General features: G+C 45.9%; 1 protein-coding gene across 15 annotated transcripts in view; it reads left to right on the forward strand.

The window, feature by feature from the left end:
* Positions 1 to 18,282, forward strand: part of LOC137350732 (leucine-rich repeat-containing protein 49) — a 422,174-nt gene that overhangs the window by 59,063 nt on the left and 344,829 nt on the right. For all 15 annotated transcript variants that reach the window (XR_010969477.1, XM_068015697.1, XM_068015702.1 and 12 more), the window contains one exon: positions 2,135 to 2,201. Coding sequence is in view for 14 of the 15 variants with exons in the window: in XM_068015697.1 (XP_067871798.1) it covers positions 2,135 to 2,201 (67 nt within the window). In the remaining variant the exon portion in view is untranslated. The remainder of the gene's footprint in view (positions 1 to 2,134; positions 2,202 to 18,282) is intronic.

Genomic DNA, 18,282 nt, shown 5'->3' on the forward strand with positions numbered 1-18,282 from the left:
TAATGCAGGAAACGCAGCAGCCAAGCTAAGCACGACTCCCACAATGATGAAAGGTCACTGACCTGAAATGTTAGCTCTGTTTTTCTCTCCACAAATGCTGCCTGACCTGCTGAGTATTTCCAGCATTTTCTGTTTTTGTTTCAGATCACCAGCATCTATGGCGCATGGGGTCCAAGGTGTACTAGCTAGATGGATAAAGAACTGGCTGGGCAACAGGAGACAGAGAGTAGCAGTGGAAGGGAGTTTCTCAAAATGGAGACGTGTGACCAGTGGTGTTCCACAGGGATCCGTGCTGGGACCACTGTTGTTTGTGATATACATAAATGATTTGGAGGAAAGTATAGGTGGTCTGATTAGCAAGTTTGCAGATGACACTAAGATTGGTGGAGTAGCAGATAGTGAAGGGGACTGTCAGAGAATACAGCAGAATATAGATAGACTGGAGAGTTGGGCAGAGAAATGGCAGATGGAGTTCAATCAGGACAAATGCGAGGTAATGCATTTTGGAAGATCCAATTCAAGAGTGAACTATACAGTAAATGGAAAAGTCCTGGGGAAAATTGATGTACAGAGAGATTTGGGTGTTCAGGTCCATTGTTCCCTGAAGGTGGCAACGCAGGTCAATAGAGTGGTCAAGAAGGCATACGGCATGCTTTCCTTCATCGGACGGGGTGTTGAGTACAAGAGTTGGCAGGTCATGTTACAGTTGTATAGGACTTTTGTTCGGCCACATTTGGAATACTGCGTGCAGTTCTGGTCGCCACATTACCAAAAGGATTGTGGATGCTTTGGAGAGGGTGCAGAGGAGATTCACCAGGATGTTGCCTGGTATGGAGGGCGCTAGCTATGAAGAGAGGTTGAGTAGATTAGGATTATTTTCATTAGAAAGACGAAGGTTGAGGGGGGACCTGATTGAGGTGTACAAAATCATGAGAGGTATAGACAGGGTGGATAGCGAGAAGCTTTTTCCCAGAGTGGGGGATTCAATTACGAGGGGTCACGAGTTCAAAGTGAAAGGGGAAAAGTTTAGGAGGGATATGCGTGGAAAGTTCTTTACGCAGAGGGTGGTGGGTGCCTGGAACGCGTTGCCAGCGGAGGTGGTAGACGCGGGCACGATAGCGTCTTTTAAGATGTATCTAGACAGATACATGAATGGGCAGGAAGCAAAGAGATACAGACCCTTAGAAAATAGGCGACAGGTTTAGATAGAGGATCTGGATCGGCGCAGGCTTGGAGGGCCGAAGGGCCTGTTCCTGTGCTGTAATTTTCTTTGTTCTTTGTTCTATGGTCTTTTGCTTTTGTGTTATAACATTCTATTCCTGGTTGTCTATGTGATCTATGTTTACTGCTCGCAAGGCACCATGGAACTTCATATAGTTATCCCCCCCCACCCCCCCCAAATATTTCCTGCTTTCAGCGACAGCCATCAGGGTTAGGGTAGCAATCAAAGCTATGTTATATGATTATAAACAAGAAAGGTGAGCACATTCATTATTTAAGGACTCTTTCCATAGTGTATATATTAAAAGTAATTTCTTCTATCCAGTTTCATGGTGAAAATGCTGCAGGTTAGTTAATAATTGTAAATTAGATGACAGCTGTTTGTTTAGGATATCTTGGGACTAATGTCAGTAGTTGTCTCTTAATCTTCAGGGAAGCAGTGAGTTCTCCTGATTGGGATCTGTTACTGTGCTTTTTCTTTATTTTATTGTGTTCAGTTTCATTCAGTAAATTGTGGTATACCTCCATGTTGAACTCATCTCTGTGTCTGCTGCTTTGCTAGATGGATTTCCAGTTTCAATGTGGCCTGGAATGTTTGGTTTGCTTTACCTCCACTCTGAAATGTTCAAAATCTTCTTGGGGCTTCTGGCTAATCTGCCAATGGTGTAAACAGCTTGCCAGCACTCACTGTCTGGCTACAAACATGAAGATTGATCACTTAGGGTTGATGGTAAAGAGTGACCAACAACCAGGGGACTGAACACCAGCAAGAATGGGTGTTTTAGCAAAGGAGGGGCAAAAAGCTGGAAATAAAATCCTCTATAAATGTCTGTATTGGAAATAGGTGCAGTTTGTATTTTCTCAAGTTTCCCTGGACAAATGGTAAATAAATTGTGTTTCTGTTGCGTTACAGAATCAAGAACATTTCTAATTTGGAGAGTTTGACTGATCTTGATGTACTGGATCTGCATGCAAACCAGGTACAGAATAGGTGTTATTATTCAACAACAACTTCTATTTGTACGGCACCTTTAACATAATAAAACGTCCCAAGGTGTTTCACAGGAGCATTATAAAAAGAAATGACACAGAGTCACATAAAGAATTAGAATTAGAATATTACAGCGCAGTACAGGCCCTTCGGCCCTCGATGTTGTGCCGAGCTGTGAAACCATCTGACCTACACTATTCCATTTTCATCCATGTGTCTATCCAATGTCCACTTAAATGCCCTTAAAGTTGGCGAATCTACTACTGCTGCAGGCAGGGCATTCCACGCCCTTACTACTCTCTGAGTAAAGAAACTACCTCTCACATCTGTCCTATATCTATCACCCCTCAACTTGAAGCTATGTCCCCTCGTGTTTGCCATCACCATCCGAGATATTAAGAGATATTAAGTCAGATGATCAAAGGCCTAGTCAAAGAGGTATGGTTTAAGGCATGTCTTTAAGGAGAAAAGCAAGGTAGAGAGGCAGAGAGATGTAGGAAGGGAATTCCAGAGCTTAAGTCCTAAGCAGCTAAAGGCATGGCCACCAGAGGTAAAGTGAGTAACATCAGGGATGCTCAAGAAGCCAAAATTAGATGAGCTCAGATGTACGAATATAAGAATTAGGAGCAGGAGTAGGCCATTCGGCCCCTTTGTGCCTGCCATTTAATAACATCATGGCTGAACTGATTGTGCCCTCGATTCCACTTTCCCACTTACCCCTAATACCCTTTGACTCCCTTGTTAGTCAAGAATTTATCTATCTCTTCCTTAAAATTATTCAATGACCCTGCCTCCAACGCAGTCTGAGAAAGAGATTTCCAAAGACCCTCAACCCTCAGAGAAAATATTTCTCCTCATCTCCGTCTTAAATGGGCCAACCCTTATTTTTAAACTATGTCCCCTAGTTCTAGTCTCTCCCACAAGGGGAAACATCTTTTCAGTATCCACCTCTTATTCTTCTAAACTCCACTGACCCAACCTTTCTTCATAAGATAACACCCCCCCTCCCGCCCCCGATCCCAGGTATCAGTCGAGTGAACCTTCTCTGCACTGCCTCTAATGCATTTATATCCTTTCTCAAATAAGACCAAAATTGTACACAGTACTCCAGATATGATCTCACCAATACCTTATACAACTGTAGCAAAACATCCCTACTTTTACAACAAAAACAAGAAATGCTGGATTCACTCAGCAGGTCTGGCAGCATCTGTGGAAAGAGAAGCAGAGTTAACGTTTCGGGTCAGTGACCCTTCTTCGGAACTCCGAAGTTCCGAAGAAGGGTCACTGACCCGAAACGTTAACTCTGCTTCTCTTTCCACAGATGCTGCCAGACCTGTTGAGTGAATCCAGCATTTCTTGTTTTTGTTTCAGATTTCCAGCATCCGCAGTATTTTGCTTTTATCCCTACTTTTATATTCCATTCCCCTTGCAATTAACAACAACATTCCATTTGCCTTTCTAATCACTTGCTGTATCTGCATACCAGCCTTTTGTGATTCATGTACCAGGATACCCAGATCCCTTTGTAGCTCTGAGTTGTGGGGCTGGAGGAGATTACAGAAATAGGAAGGGATGAGGCCATGGAGGGATTTGAAAATAAGGATGAGAATTCTTAAATCAAGACTTTGCATTATTAGGAGCCAGTGCAGATCACCGAGTACAGGGGTGATAGGGGAACGGGACTTGGTGCAAGTTAAGACAAGGGCAGCAGAGTTTTGGATAACCTGAAGTGTACGAAGGTTGGAATGTGGGAGACCAGCTAGGAGTGCATTGGAATGTAAAGAGTAGAGATAACAAAGGCATGAATGAGGGTTTCGGCAGCAGACGAGCTGAGTCAGGGCCTAAGTTGGGCGATGTTACAAAGCTGTAAATAGATGCTCATAGTGATGGCACGAATATGTGTTCCGAGCTCATCTCGGCTGTTAAATATGACACCAAGGTTGTGAACAGACTGGTTTAGTCTCAGACTGTTGCCAAAGAGAGGGATTGAGTTGGTAGCTAGGGAATGTAGTTTGGAGTGGGTACCGAAAACAATGGCATCAGTCTTCCCAGTATTAACTGGAGAAAAATTCTGCTCATCCAGAACTGGATGTCGGATAAGCAATCTGATAATTTAGCAACAGTAGGGGCGTTGACAGTGGTGATGGTGAGGTACAGCTGGGTGTCAACGGTGTACATGTGAAAACTAATGCTTTGGTTTTGGATGATGTCGCTGAGGGACAGCATGTAGATGAGAAATAGGAGGGGGCCAAGAAAAGATCCTCGGGGACACCAGAGGTAACAGTACGGGTTCACAGATGTTCAACCAGATTTGTTCAGAATAATAGGAAAAAGTGGTCACTTTTCAGGGATACTGTTGAGATATAACTTCTTTATGAAGAGGGTGATGATTATGTAGAATAGTCTATCTAAGCAGGCTGCAGAAGTGGAAAATCTTATGAATATTTAGAAGGTGAATTGATTTTTGGCAGGTAGACTATTGAAGGTATGAGAGCTGGAAGTCTGCCACCCTTGGGTCTGGCCTGATGGATAATGGCCTTTTCTAGTCTGATGTTGATAAGGAAGGCAGGCAGTGTAGCACTGGAGGGGTACAGATTAGTGGTACAACATCAAACCTTTCATGAAGGGTTTAAGAGGTTTGTTTAGGCTTGACTAGTTTTTCATTATATGTACTGTTGTTCCTTGGAGCTTTCTGAGGGAATTGAGCAGAATGTCACAGAAATTTTCCCTGAAATTTATGTCTGTTTTTTCTCTCTCTTTTGCCTCCCACATTTTAACATTAGGGTAGAGCAGATGGGTAGTGATTAGGGGATGGTGGCAGGAGGTGATGGTTGGGTTCATGATCTTGCGTCTTCTAATAGACTGGTGTTGTACTACCTCTCTACCACCTCTTTCCAACCTTCCAATACTGATGTCAGATCACTTGTCCAACATCCACAATTGGATAATCCACAATTAGTTCCAGCTAACCATTGGGAAGACTGAAGCCATCATCTTTCATCCCTGCTCCCCAACCCTAGCCTAAGACAAAATCAGGTTGTTTGCACGCTCGGCATCTGGTTTATTCCTGAGATACTCATCCAATCCCATTTTTCTCCTCTCACAAAGACTGCCTACTTTCACTTTGATAACATACCTCATGCTGCCCTATCTCACCCAACTGCAGCTGAAACCTCCCTATGCCCTTGTCGCATTCAGACTTGACTGGATGGCACTGCCTTCTGCCCACCACTGATCCCAAAGATTCTGCTGCCTGCATCCTGTTCCTCACCAAATCCTGTTTGCCCAGGACCCTTATCCTTCCTGATCCACACTGGCTTCCCATTCCCAGTGCCTCAAATTTAAATGTCTCATTCGTGTTTAAATCCTTTCACGGCCTCAGCCCTCCTTGTATCTGTACCCCCTCCAGTGCTACACTGCCTGCTGAATTCTCTATGCATCTCCTGCCATTGGTGAGTTTGCTTTCATTTGCTTAGGCTGCACCCTAGAATCCCCTCCCTGACTCCCTGCACTTCTGCACTCTCCTTTTGATACCCTCCTTGAAACCCATTGCCTTGATCAATCTCAGTCTCCCCTCCTAATATCTCCTCGTTTGGCTCAGTGTGCCTTTTTTCATTACACTCCTGTGAAGTGCCTTGGGATGTTTCTCTTTATTAAAGATTCTATATAATTACAAGTTGTTGCTGCTGCTGTGGCAGTGGTAGTGCCTGAACGTCTTTTTAATTCTTCTATTCGGATTTTTGTATTCAGCTACAAGTAGTAAGGTGAATGGTATGTAGAACAATTGCTAAGAATTTTTAAAAAGGCTGAAATTATTTTTATAATGGTCAGTGACTGACAGCTGCTTTGACATTAGTGGTACAACATCATTACTTGGCTATTTTTCTCTTTTTGAAACTAAACTTTAGATAATCTTGTTACTAAACCCAAGGTTAGATTATGGATTGTAATTTCTTGGTGTTTAAGATATCGGACGTGGTATAACACGTTCCTGCCAGATTTGCTGGTGACACAAAGATAGGTAGGAGAATAAGTTGTGAAGAGAACATAAGGAGTCTGCAAAGGTTAAGTGAGTGGGCAAAGACTCGGCAGATATAAAGACTTGGAGTATAATGTGGAGAAGTGTGAACTGTCCACTTTGGCTGGAAAAAATAGAAAAGCAACATATTATTTAAATGGAGAGAGATTGCAGAACACTGAGATGCAGAGGGATCTGGGTGTCCTGGGACACGAAACACAAAAAGTTAATATGCAGGTACAGCAAGTGATTAAGAATGCAAATACAATGTTTTCGTTTATTTCAAGGGGAATGGAATATAAAAGTAGAGATGTTTTGCTACAGTTGTACAGGGCATTGGTGAGACCACATCTAGAGTATTGTGTACAGTTTTGGTCTCCTTACTTAAGAAAGGATATAGTTGCATTGGAAGCAGTTCAGAGAAGGTTCACTTGACTGATTCATGGGATGAGAGGATTACCTTATGAGGAAAGGTTGGATAAGTTGGATCTGTATTCACTGGAGTTTAGAAGGATGAGAGGTGATCTTATTGAAACATATAAGATGCTGAGGGGACTTGACAGGGTGGATGTTGAAAGGATGTTTCCCCTTGTGGGAGATACTAGAACTAGGGGAGACATAATTTAAAAATAAGGGGTTGCCCATTTAAGACAGAGAGGAAGAGAATTTTTTTTTCGCAGTGGGTTGTGAGCCTGTGGAATTCTCTTCCCCAGAGAGTGGTGGAGGCAGGGTCATTGCATGTTTTTAAGGCAGAAATTACCAAATGTTCCCCTTTGTAATAGAAGGGAATTTTGAATTTTCCTTGTCCCTATGAATCAGCAAATATAGTAATACAGATATAAAGATTAGGTAATGAAAGTAGAATTTATAGTTTCATCATTAGGTACAAGTTTGCTCACAGACCATAAATGTACTGAGGGAAATGCAACCAAATATTAACTAGTAAAAATTCAACTTTTCATTCCAATTGATAGTGGGTTATTTCTTCAAGTACTAAATGCAACAAGTTCATATGTATGGCTATTACAGAGAGGTGGCTACAAGGAAACCAAAGCTGGGACCTGAATATCCAAGGGTATGTGATATTCAGGAAGGACAGGAAGCTGGGAAAAGGTGGTAGGGTAGCTCTGTTGATTATTGAAAGTATTAGTACTATAATGAGAGTTGACCTTTAGTTCTAAAGATCAAGATGTAGAATCAGTTTGGGTGGAACTAAGAAACAGCAAGGGGCAGAAAACATTGGTGGGAGTTGTTTATAGGCCACCAAACAGCAGTGGTAATGTAAATCAGACTATAAATCAGGAAATTAGAGGTGCCTGTAACAAGGATAATACAGTAATCATGGGGGATTTCGATCTACATATAGACTGGGTAACCTAATTAGTACTAATGTCATGAAGGACGAATTCTTGGAATGTATGCAAGATGGTTTTCTAAAGCAGTACGTTGAGGTACCAACTAGGGAATGGGTTATTTTAGATCCATTATTGTGCAATGAAAAAGGTCTAATTGATAACCTTGCTGTAAAGGAGCCTTTAGGAAAGAGTGACCATAATATAATAGAATTTTACATTAACTTTGAAAGTGATGTAGTTCAATTAGGAACTAGGGTCTTAATCTAAGCAAAGGAAACTAAGAAGGTGTGAGGGACAATTGGCTATGGTGGATAGGGAAACTAGGTTAAAAGGTATGATGGTAAACAGGCAATGGCTAACATGTGAAGAACTAATACATAGATTACAACAAAAATATATGCCTTTAATGCACAAAAACGCATCAAGGAAAGTGTTCCAATTATGGCTACAGAAAAAAAATCAAAATTAGATCAAAGGAAGGGCATATAAAGTTGCCCAAAAAATGGTAATCCTGAGGATTGGGAGCATTTTAGAATTCTGCAAATGAGGACCAAGGAAAAGCTTAAGAAACAGAATATAGAAAGAGAGTAATCTAGCAAGAAACATACAAACGGACTGTAAATGCTTCTATAGGTATGTAAAAAGGAAAAGATGAGCAAAAACAAATGTGGGTCCATGATGAGTAGAGTCAGGAGAATTTATAATGGGGGAATAAGGAAATAGCACAGAAACGAAACAAATACTTCGTGTCTGTATTCCCCGAGGAAAATACGAAAAACCTCCCAGAAATAATGGAGAATCAACGGTCTAGTGTAAACGAGGAACTGCAAGATATTAATATGAGTAAAAAAAAGTATTAGAGAAATTTCTTTCTTTGGCCTCCTTGTCTCGAGAGACAATGGGTAAGCGCCTGGAGGTGGTCAGTGGTTTGTGAAGCAGCGCCTGGAGTGGCTATAAAGGCCAATTCTAGAGTGGCAGACTCTTCCACAGGCACTGCAGATAAAATTGGTTGTCGGGGATGTTACACAGTTGGTTCTCTCCTTGCGCTTCTGACTTTTTTCCTGTCAACTGCTAAGTTTCTTCGACTCGCCACTCTTTAGCCCCGCCTTTATGGTTGCCCGCCAGCTCTGGCGATCGCTGGCAACTGACTCGCATGACTTGTGATCAATGTCACAGGACTTCATATCGCGTTTGCAGACGTCTTTAAAGCGGAGACAAGGACGGCCGGTGGGTCTGATACCAGTGATGAACTCGCTGTACAATGTGTCTTTTGGGATCCTGCCATCTTCCATGTGGCTCACATGGCCAAGCCATCTCAGGCGCCGCTGGCTTAGTAGGGTGTATATGCTGGGGATGTTGGCCGTTTCGAGGACTTCTGTTTTGGAGATACGGTCCTGCCACCTGATGCCAAGGATTCTCCGGAGGCAGCGAAGATGGAATGAATTGAGATGTCGCTCTTGGCTGACGTATGTTGTCCAGGCCTCGCTGCCGTAAAGCAAGGTACTGAGGACACAGGCCTGATACACTTGGACTTTTGTGTTCTGACACAGTATGTGGACAGGCCAACCAGGGGCGATGCCACATTGGATTTGGTACTGGGTAATGAACCCGGCCAGGTGTACGATTTAGATGTAGGTGAGCACTTTGGCGATAGTGATCACAATTCGGTTAGGTTTACCTTAGCGATGGGCAGGGACAGGTATATACCGCAGGGCAAGAATTATAGCTGGGGGAAAAGAAATTATGACGCGATTAGGCAAGATTTAGGATGTGTAGGATGGGGAAGGAAACTGCAGGGGATGGGCACAAACGAAATGTGGAGCTTATTCAAGGAGCAGCTAATGCGTGTCCTTGATAAGTATGTACCTGTCAGGCAGGGAGGAAGTTGTCGAGCGAGGGAGCCGTGGTTTACTCAAGAAGTTGAAGCGCTTGTCAAGAGGAAGAGGGCGGCTTATGTTAGGATGAGACGTGAAGGCTCAGTTAGGGCGCTTGAGAGTTACAAGCTAGCCAGGAAGGATCTAAAGGGAGGGCTAAGAAGAGCAAGGAGAGGACACGAGAAGTCATTGGCGGATAGGATCAAAGAAAACCCTAAGGCTTTCTATAGGTATATCAGGAATAAAAGAATGATAAGAGTTAGAACAGGGCCAATCAAGGATAGTAGTGGGAAGTTGTGTGCGGAATCAGAGGAGATAGGGGAAGCGTTAAATGAATATTTTTCGTCAGTATTTACAGTAGAGAAAGAAAATGTTGCCGAGGAGATTACTGAGATACAGCCTACTAGGCTAGATGGGATTGAGATTCACAAGGAGGAGGTGTTAGCAATTTTGGAAAGTGTTAAACTAGATAAGTCCCCTGGGCCAGATGGGATTTATCCTAGGATTCTCTGGGAAGCCAGGGAGGAGATTGCAGAGCCGTTGTTGTTGATCTTTATGTCGTCATTGTCGACAGGAGTAGTGCCGGAAGACTGGAGGATAGCAAATGTTGTCCCCTTGTTCAAGAAGGGGAGTAGAGACAGCCCTGGTAATTATAGACCTGTGAGCCTTACTTCGGTTGTGGGTAAAATGTTGGAAAAGGTTATAAGAGATAGGATTTATAATCATCTTGAAAAGAATAAGTTCATTTGCGATAGTCAGCACGGTTTTGTGAAAGGTAGGTCGTGCCTCACAAACCTTATTGAGTTTTTCGAGAAGGTGACCAAACAGGTGGATGAGGGTAAAGCCGTGGATGTGGTGTATATGGATTTCAGTAAGGCGTTTGATAAGGTTCCCCACGGTAGGCTATTGCAGAAAATACGGAAGTATGGGGTTGAAGGTGATTTAGAGCTTTGGATCAGAAATTGGCTAGCTGAAAGAAGACAGAGGGTGGTGGTTGATGGCAAATGTTCATCCTGGAGTTTAGTTACTAGTGGTGTACCGCAAGGTTCTGTTTTGGGGCCACTGCTGTTTGTCATTTTTATAAATGACCTGGATGAGGGTGTAGAAGGGTGGGTTAGTAAATTGGCGGATGACACGAAGGTCGGTGGAGTTGTGGATAGTGTCGAAGGGTGTTGTAGGGTACAGAGGGACATAGATAGGCTGCAGAGCTGGGCTGAGAGATGGCAAATGGAGTTTAATGCGGAGAAGTGTGAGGTGATTCACTTTGGAAGGAGTAACAGCAATGCAGAGTACTGGGCTAATGGGAAGATTCTTGGTAGTGTAGATGAGCAGAGAGATCTTGGTGTCCAGGTACATAAATCCCTGAAAGTTGCTACCCAGGTTAATAGGGCTGTTAAGAAGGCATATGGTGTGTTAGCTTTTATTAGTAGGGGGATCGAGTTTCGGAGCCACGAGGTCATGCTGCAGCTGTACAAAACTCTGGTGAGACCGCACCTGGAGTATTGCGTGCAGTTCTGGTCACCGCATTATAGGAAGGATGTGGAAGCTTTGGAAAGGGTGCAGAGGAGATTTACTAGGATGTTGCCTGGTATGGAGGGAAGGTCTTACGAGGAAAGGCTGAGGGACTTGGGGTTGTTTTCGTTAGAGAGAAGGAGGAGGAGAGGTGACTTAATAGAGACATACAAGATAATCAGAGGGTTAGATAGGGTGGATAGTGAGAGTCTTTTTCCTCGGATGATGATGGCAAACACGAGGGGACATAGCTTTAAGTTGAGGGGTGAAAGATATAGGACAGATGTCAGAGGTAGTTTCTTTACGCAGAGAGTAGTAGGGGCGTGGAACGCCCTGCCTGCAACAGTAGTAGACTCGCCAACTTTAAGGGCATTTAAGTGGTCATTGGATAGACATATGGATGAAAATGGAATAGTGTAGGTCAGATGGTCGGCGCAACATCGAGGGCCGAAGGGCCTGTACTGCGCTGTAATGTTCTAATTCTAATTACATTTAATCCCCACATCCAAATCATTGATACACATTGTGAATAGCTGGGGCACAAGCACTGATCCTTACAGTACCCCACTAGTCACAGTCTGCCAACCTGAAAATGACCCATTTATTCCTACTCACTGTTTTCTGTCCGTTAACCAGTTCTCAATCCATGCCAGTATATTCCAACACCCCAATCCCATTTGCTCTAATTTTGTTTACTAACCTCTTGTGTGGGACCTTTATCAAAAGCTTTCTGAAAATCTAAATATACCACATCCACCAGTTCCCCCTTATCTATTCTGCGAGTTACATCCTCAAAATTCTAACAGGTTTGTTAAACATGATTTCCCTTTCATAAATCCATGTTGACTCTGCCTAATCATATCATTATTTTCTAAGTGTCTTGTTATCACATTCTTCATGAGAGATTCTAGCATTTTCCCTACGACTGACGTTAGACTAACAGGTCTGTCGTTCCCCGTTTTCTCTTTGCCGCCTTTCTTAAATAGTGGGGTTACAACTGCCACCTTCCAATCTGCAGGAATCATTCCAGAATTTAGAATTTTAGAATTTTGAAAGATGACCACCAATCCAACACACTGAGATGTCAATCATCAGGTCCAGGCGATTTATCCACTTTAAGTCCCAAAAATTTCTCCACTCTGATGGCGGCGTCCAGTGTGGTGGACGCGTGGGGCTGGGAGGGGGGTTCACGGCTAGCAATCCGGGAGGGAGGTGCTGGTGGGGACCCTGCCAGTAGTTGCCGGGCTTGGCCAACTCGACGGGAGGGCCGCGTGGCTGTGCTCGGGGGGCCCGTCCGTGTCGGTGATCGGGGGAGGAGCGGCTGCTTGGTCCTGGCGGTGGCTCCCGCACACTCGGCGGCTCCGCACTGTTTCCACGCGGGCTTTCCCCGCGGCTCCAGCTCGGCTCCCGGGTCCCAATCCCAGTGGCAGTGCATCATTGTCAGGGGGACGATGGTGGGGGCTGGTGAGGTGTTTTGTTGCCTGCACCCCCTCCACCCACCCCCCTCCCACCATCTTCCCCTCACGACCCTTCCCCTGCACCCCTCTACCCTACCCCCTGCAGCCCCCTTCCCAGCTCCTCCCTCGCACCATCTTCCCCTCCCGCCCCCTTCCCCTGCATCCCTCTCTCCTACCCCCTGCAGCCCCCTTCCCAGCTCCCCCTTGCACCCCCTTCCCTCCACACCCTCCCCCTCCCAACCCCTTCCCTCCACCTCCTCCCACTACCCCTGTGCAGGGGCCCTAACATCCCCACTGCCTTGTGGGCATCTCGGGAGAGACCAAGGCTAAGGGAGTAAACCCTAACAGAAAATCCGGAGCGGAACCCCAAAGGCGGTCACGTGTCACCTTTGGCATGTTTCCGGCAGTTCCTGCAGCCATACCGGTGCCAAACGTCATGCTCTGCACTCCTTTGGACCCCACCAGGAAAGCCGAGAGGGGGGTTTTGACGCTTGGGCAACTCACAACCTCCATATATCCGCCCAGGCATGCGGCATGGAGAGGTCACTCCATTGTCGCCTCACAGCGACTGAAACAACATGGAAGGCAGCAGTTATGGGTTATAAGTCCAGCTCAATTGGCGTAGAGATTGGGCGCCACGGGTTGCCTTTGTCGGTGGGAGAGGTCATCGTATCTCATTGGACAGCTACCGCCCGCCTCAAACCGGGCAGCCTCCGGTCAGTAAGGTTCTGTCCCTTCACAGTCCACCTGCTTCAATGGGTGCTTGGAGCTCAGGGTCATTGCCCGAAAAGTGGACTGCAACACAGCACCAAACGGTACGACCAAAAAAGGAAAGAAGGTACCAGCCCTTCGTTTTGCAAGCTGGAACATCAGAACTATGTGTCCTGGCCTGTCGGAAGACCTTACACAAATCAACGATTCTCGGAAGACCGCCATCATTAACAACAAGCTCAGTAGACTCAATGTGGGCATTGCAGCACTTCAGGAGACACGCCTCCCCGCGAGTGGATCTCTAAGAGAGCAAGACTACACCTTCTTCTGGCAGGGTAAGGATCCTGAAGAACCAAGACAGCATGGAGTGGGCTTCGCCATCAGAAACTCTTTGCTCATCAGGATAGAGCCACCCTCAAATGGCTCGGAACGCATACTGTCTATCCGACTGCTCACCGCCTCTGGTCTAGTACACCTACTCCGCATCTGTGCTCCAACACTCGGCTCCCCACATGAAGATAAAGATCAGTTCTACGAGGAACTCCATAATATCATTAGTAGCATCCCCAATTCCGAACACCTGTTCCTGCTGGGGGACTTTAATGCCAGGGTTGGGGCCGACCATGACTCATGGCCCTCCTGCCTTGGGCGCTATGGCATTGGGCGCTATGGCATTGGAAGGATGAATGAGAATGGACAGAGACTGCTTGAGTTGTGTACCTATCATAACCTCTGCATCACCAACTCGTTCTTTCACACTAAACCCTGTCACCAGGTTTCTTGGCAGCACCCAAGATCACGCCGTTGAGCCTCTCTAAACAGCGTTCAAATCACACGCAGCTTCCACAGTGCGGACTGCGACACTGACATCTCCCTGGTGTGCAGTAAGGTTAGCCTCAAACCAAAGAAGCTGCATCACTCCAAGCAGAAGGGCCGCCCGCGCATCAACACTAGCAGAATTTCTCATCCACAGCTGTTACGTAAGTTTCTAAATTCACTCGAAAAAGCCTTTCAAAACACTCCCACAGGGGATGCAGAGTGCATGTGGGCCCACATCAGAGATGCCATCTACGACTCGGCAATGACCACCTATGGCAAACGTGTGAAGTGGAATGCAGACTGGTTTCAATCTCACATTGAAGAGCTGGAACCTGTCATAGCCGCTAAGCGCATTGCACTGCTGAACTACAAGAAAGCCCCCAGCGAGTTAACATCCGTAGCACTTAAAGCAGCCAGAAGCACTGCACAAAGAACAGCCAGGCGCTGTGCAAATGACTACTGGCAACACCTATGCAGTCATATTCAGCTGGCCTCTGACACAGGAAATATCAGAGGACTGTATGATGGCATTAAGAGGGCTTTTGGGCCAACCATCATGAGGATCGCCCCCCTCAAATCTAAATCAGGCGACACAATCACTGACCAATGCAAACAAATGGACCGCTGGGTGGAACACTACCTAGAAATGTACTCCAGGGAAAATGTTGTCACTGAGACCGCCCTCAAGGCAACCTAGTCTCTGCCAGTCATGGATGAGCTGGACGTACAGCCAACAAAATCGGAACTCAGTGGTGCCATTGATTCTCTAGCCAGTGGAAAAGCCCCTGGGAAGGACGGCATTACACCTGAAATCAACAAGAGTGCCAGGCCTGCTATACTTTCAGCACTGTATGAACTGCTTTGCCTGTGCTGGGACGAGGGAGCAGTACCACAGGACATGTGCGATGCCAATATCATCACCCTCTATAAGAACAAGGGTGACCACGGTGACTGCAACAACTACCGTGAAATCTCCCTGCTCAGCATAGTGGGGAAAGTCTTCGCTCGAGTTGCTTTAAACAGGGTCCAGACGCTGGCTGAGCGTGTCTACCCTGAGGCACAGTGTGGCTTTCGAGCAGAGAGATCCACCATTGACATGCTGTTCTCCCTTCGCCAGCTACAGGAGAAATGCCGTGAACAACAGATGCCCCTCTACGTTGCTTTCATTGACCTCACCAAAGCCTTTGACCCTGTCAGCAGACGTGGTCACTTCAGACTACAAGAAAAGATCACATGTCCACCAAAGCTACTAAGTATCATCACCTCATTCCATGACAATATGAAAGGCACAATTCAGCATAGCGATGCCTCATCAGATCCCTTTCCTATCCTGAGTGGCGTGAAACAGGGTTGTGTTCTGTCACCTACACTGTTTGGGATCTTCTTCTCCCTGCTGCTCTCACATGCGTTCAAGTCTTCAGAAGAAGGAATTTTCCTCCACACAAGATCAGGTGGCAGGTTGTTCAACCTTGCCCATCTAAGAGCGAAGACCAAAGTACGGAAAGTCCTCATCAGGGAACTCCTCTTTGCTGACGATGCTGCATTAACATCTCACACAGAAGAGTGTCTGCAGAGACTCATCAACAGGTTTGCGGCTGCCTCCACCGAATTTGGCCTAACCATCAGCCTCAAGAAAACTAACATCATGGGACAGGCCGTCACAAATGCCCCATCCATCAATATCGGCGACCACACTCTGGAAGTGGTTCAAGAGTTCACCTACCTAGGCTCAACTATCACCAGTAACCTGTCTCTCGATGCAGAAATCAACAAGCGCATGGGAAAGGCTTCCACTGCTATGTCCAGACTGGCCAAGAGAGTGTGGGAAAATGGCACACTGACATTAGAACATTAGAACATTACAGCGCAGTACAGGCCCTTCGGCCCTCGATGTTGCGCCGACCATCTGACCTACACTATTCCATTTTCATCCATATGTCTATCCAATGACCACTTAAATGCCCTTAAAGTTGGCAAGTCTACTACTGTTGCAGGCAGGGCGTTCCACGCCCCTACTACTCTCTGCGTAAAGAAACTACCTCTGACATCTGTCCTATATCTTTCACCCCTCAACTTAAAGCTATGTCCCCTCGTGTTTGCCATCATCATCCGAGGAAAAAGACTCTCACTATCCACCCTATCTAACCCTCTGATTATCTTGTATGTCTCTATTAAGTCACCTCTCCTCCTCCTTCTCTCTAACGAAAACAACCCCAAGTCCCTCAGCCTTTCCTCGTAAGACCTTCCTTCCATACCAGGCAACATCCTAGTAAATCTCCTCTGCACCCTTTCCAAAGCTTCCACATCCTTCCTATAATGCGGTGACCAGAACTGCACGCAATACTCAAGGTGCGGCCTCACCAGAGTTTTGTACAGCTGCATCATGACCTCGTGCATCATGACTATCGCAAATGAACTTATTCTTTTCAAGATGATTATAAATCCTATCTCTTATAACCTTTTCCAACATTTTACCCACAACCGAAGTAAGGCTCACAGGTCTATAATTACCAGGGCTGTCTCTACTCCCCTTCTTGAACAAGGGGACAACATTTGCTATCCTCCAGTCTTCCGGCACTACTCCTGTCGACAATGACGACATAAAGATCAACAACAACGGCTCTGCAATCTCCTCCCTGGCTTCCCAGAGAATCCTAGGATAAATCCCATCTGGCCCAGGGGACTTAGCTATTTTCACTCTTTCCAAAATTGCTAACACCTCCTCCTTGTGAATCTCAAACCCATCTAGCCTAGTAGGCTGTATCTCAGTAATCTCCTCGGCAACATTTTCTTTCTCTACTGTAAATACTGACGAAAAATATTCATTTAACGCTTCCCCTATCTCCTCTGATTCCACACACAACTTCCCACTACTATCCTTGATTGGCCCTGTTCTAACTCTTATCATTCTTTTATTCCTGATATACCTATAGAAAGCCTTAGGGTTTTCTTTGATCCTATCCGCCAATGACTTCTCGTGTCCTCTCCTTGCTCTTCTTAGCCCTCCCTTTAGATCCTTCCTGGCTAGCTTGTAACTCTCAAGCGCCCTAACTGAGCCTTCACGTCTCATCCTAACATAAGCCGCCCTCTTCCTCTTGACAAGCGCTTCAACTTCTTGAGTAAACCACGGCTCCCTCGCTCGACAACTTCCTCCCTGCCTGACAGGTACATACTTATCAAGGACACGCATTAGCTGCTCCTTGAATAAGCTCCACATTTCGTTTGTGCCCATCCCCTGCAGTTTCCTTCCCCATCCTACACATCCTAAATCTTGCCTAATCGCGTCATAATTTCCTTTCCCCCAGCTATAATTCTTGCCCTGCGGTATATACCTGTCCCTGCCCATCGCTAAGGTAAACCTAACCGAATTGTGATCACTATCGCCAAAGTGCTCACCTACATCTAAATCGAACACCTGGCCGGGTTCATTTCCCAGTACCAAATCCAATGTGGCATCGCCCCTGGTTGGCCTGTCCACATACTGTGTCAGAAAACCCTCCTGCACACACTGGACAAAAACAGACCCATCTAAAGTACTCGAACTATAGTATTTCCAGTCAATATTTGGAAAGTTAAAGTCCCCCATAACCACTACCCTGTTACTCTCGCTCCTGTCGAGAATCATCTTCGCTATCCTTTCCTCTACATCTCTGGAACTATTCGGAGGTCTATAGAAAACTCCCAACAGGGTGACCTCTCCTCTCCTGTTTCTAACCTCGGCCCATACTACCTCAGTAGACGAGTCCTCAAACGCCCTTTCTGCCGCACCCCCCCCTCTTTTACCCTCTTCTCTGTTCTTACTGACACATCTAAATCCCGGAACCTGCAACATCCATTCCTGTCCCTGCTCTACCCATGTCTCTGAAATGGCCACAACATCAGGATCCCAGGTACCAACCCATGCTGCAAGCTCGCCCACCTTATTCCGGATGCTCCTGGCGTTGAAGTAGACACACTTTAAACCAAGTTCTTGCTTGCCAGTGCCCTCTTGCGTCCCTGTAACCTTATCCCCTACCTCACTACTCTCAACAGCCTGTACACTGGAACTACAATTTAGGTTCCCATTCCCCTGCTGATTTATTTTAAACCCCCCCGAAGAGCACTAACAAATCTCCCCCCCAGGATATTGGTACCCCTCTGGTTCAGGTGAAGACCATCCTGTTTGTAGAGGTCCCACCTACCCCAGAAAGAGCCCCAATTATCCAGGAAACCAAAACCCTCCCTCCTACACCATCCCTGCAGCCACGTGTTCAACTCCTCTCTCTCCCTATTCCTCTCTTCGCTAGCACGTGGCACGGGCAACAACCCAGAGATAACAACT

Source organism: Heterodontus francisci, chromosome 35, assembly GCF_036365525.1.
Source record: "Heterodontus francisci isolate sHetFra1 chromosome 35, sHetFra1.hap1, whole genome shotgun sequence".
In the NCBI taxonomy this organism is placed as follows: domain Eukaryota; kingdom Metazoa; phylum Chordata; class Chondrichthyes; order Heterodontiformes; family Heterodontidae; genus Heterodontus; species Heterodontus francisci.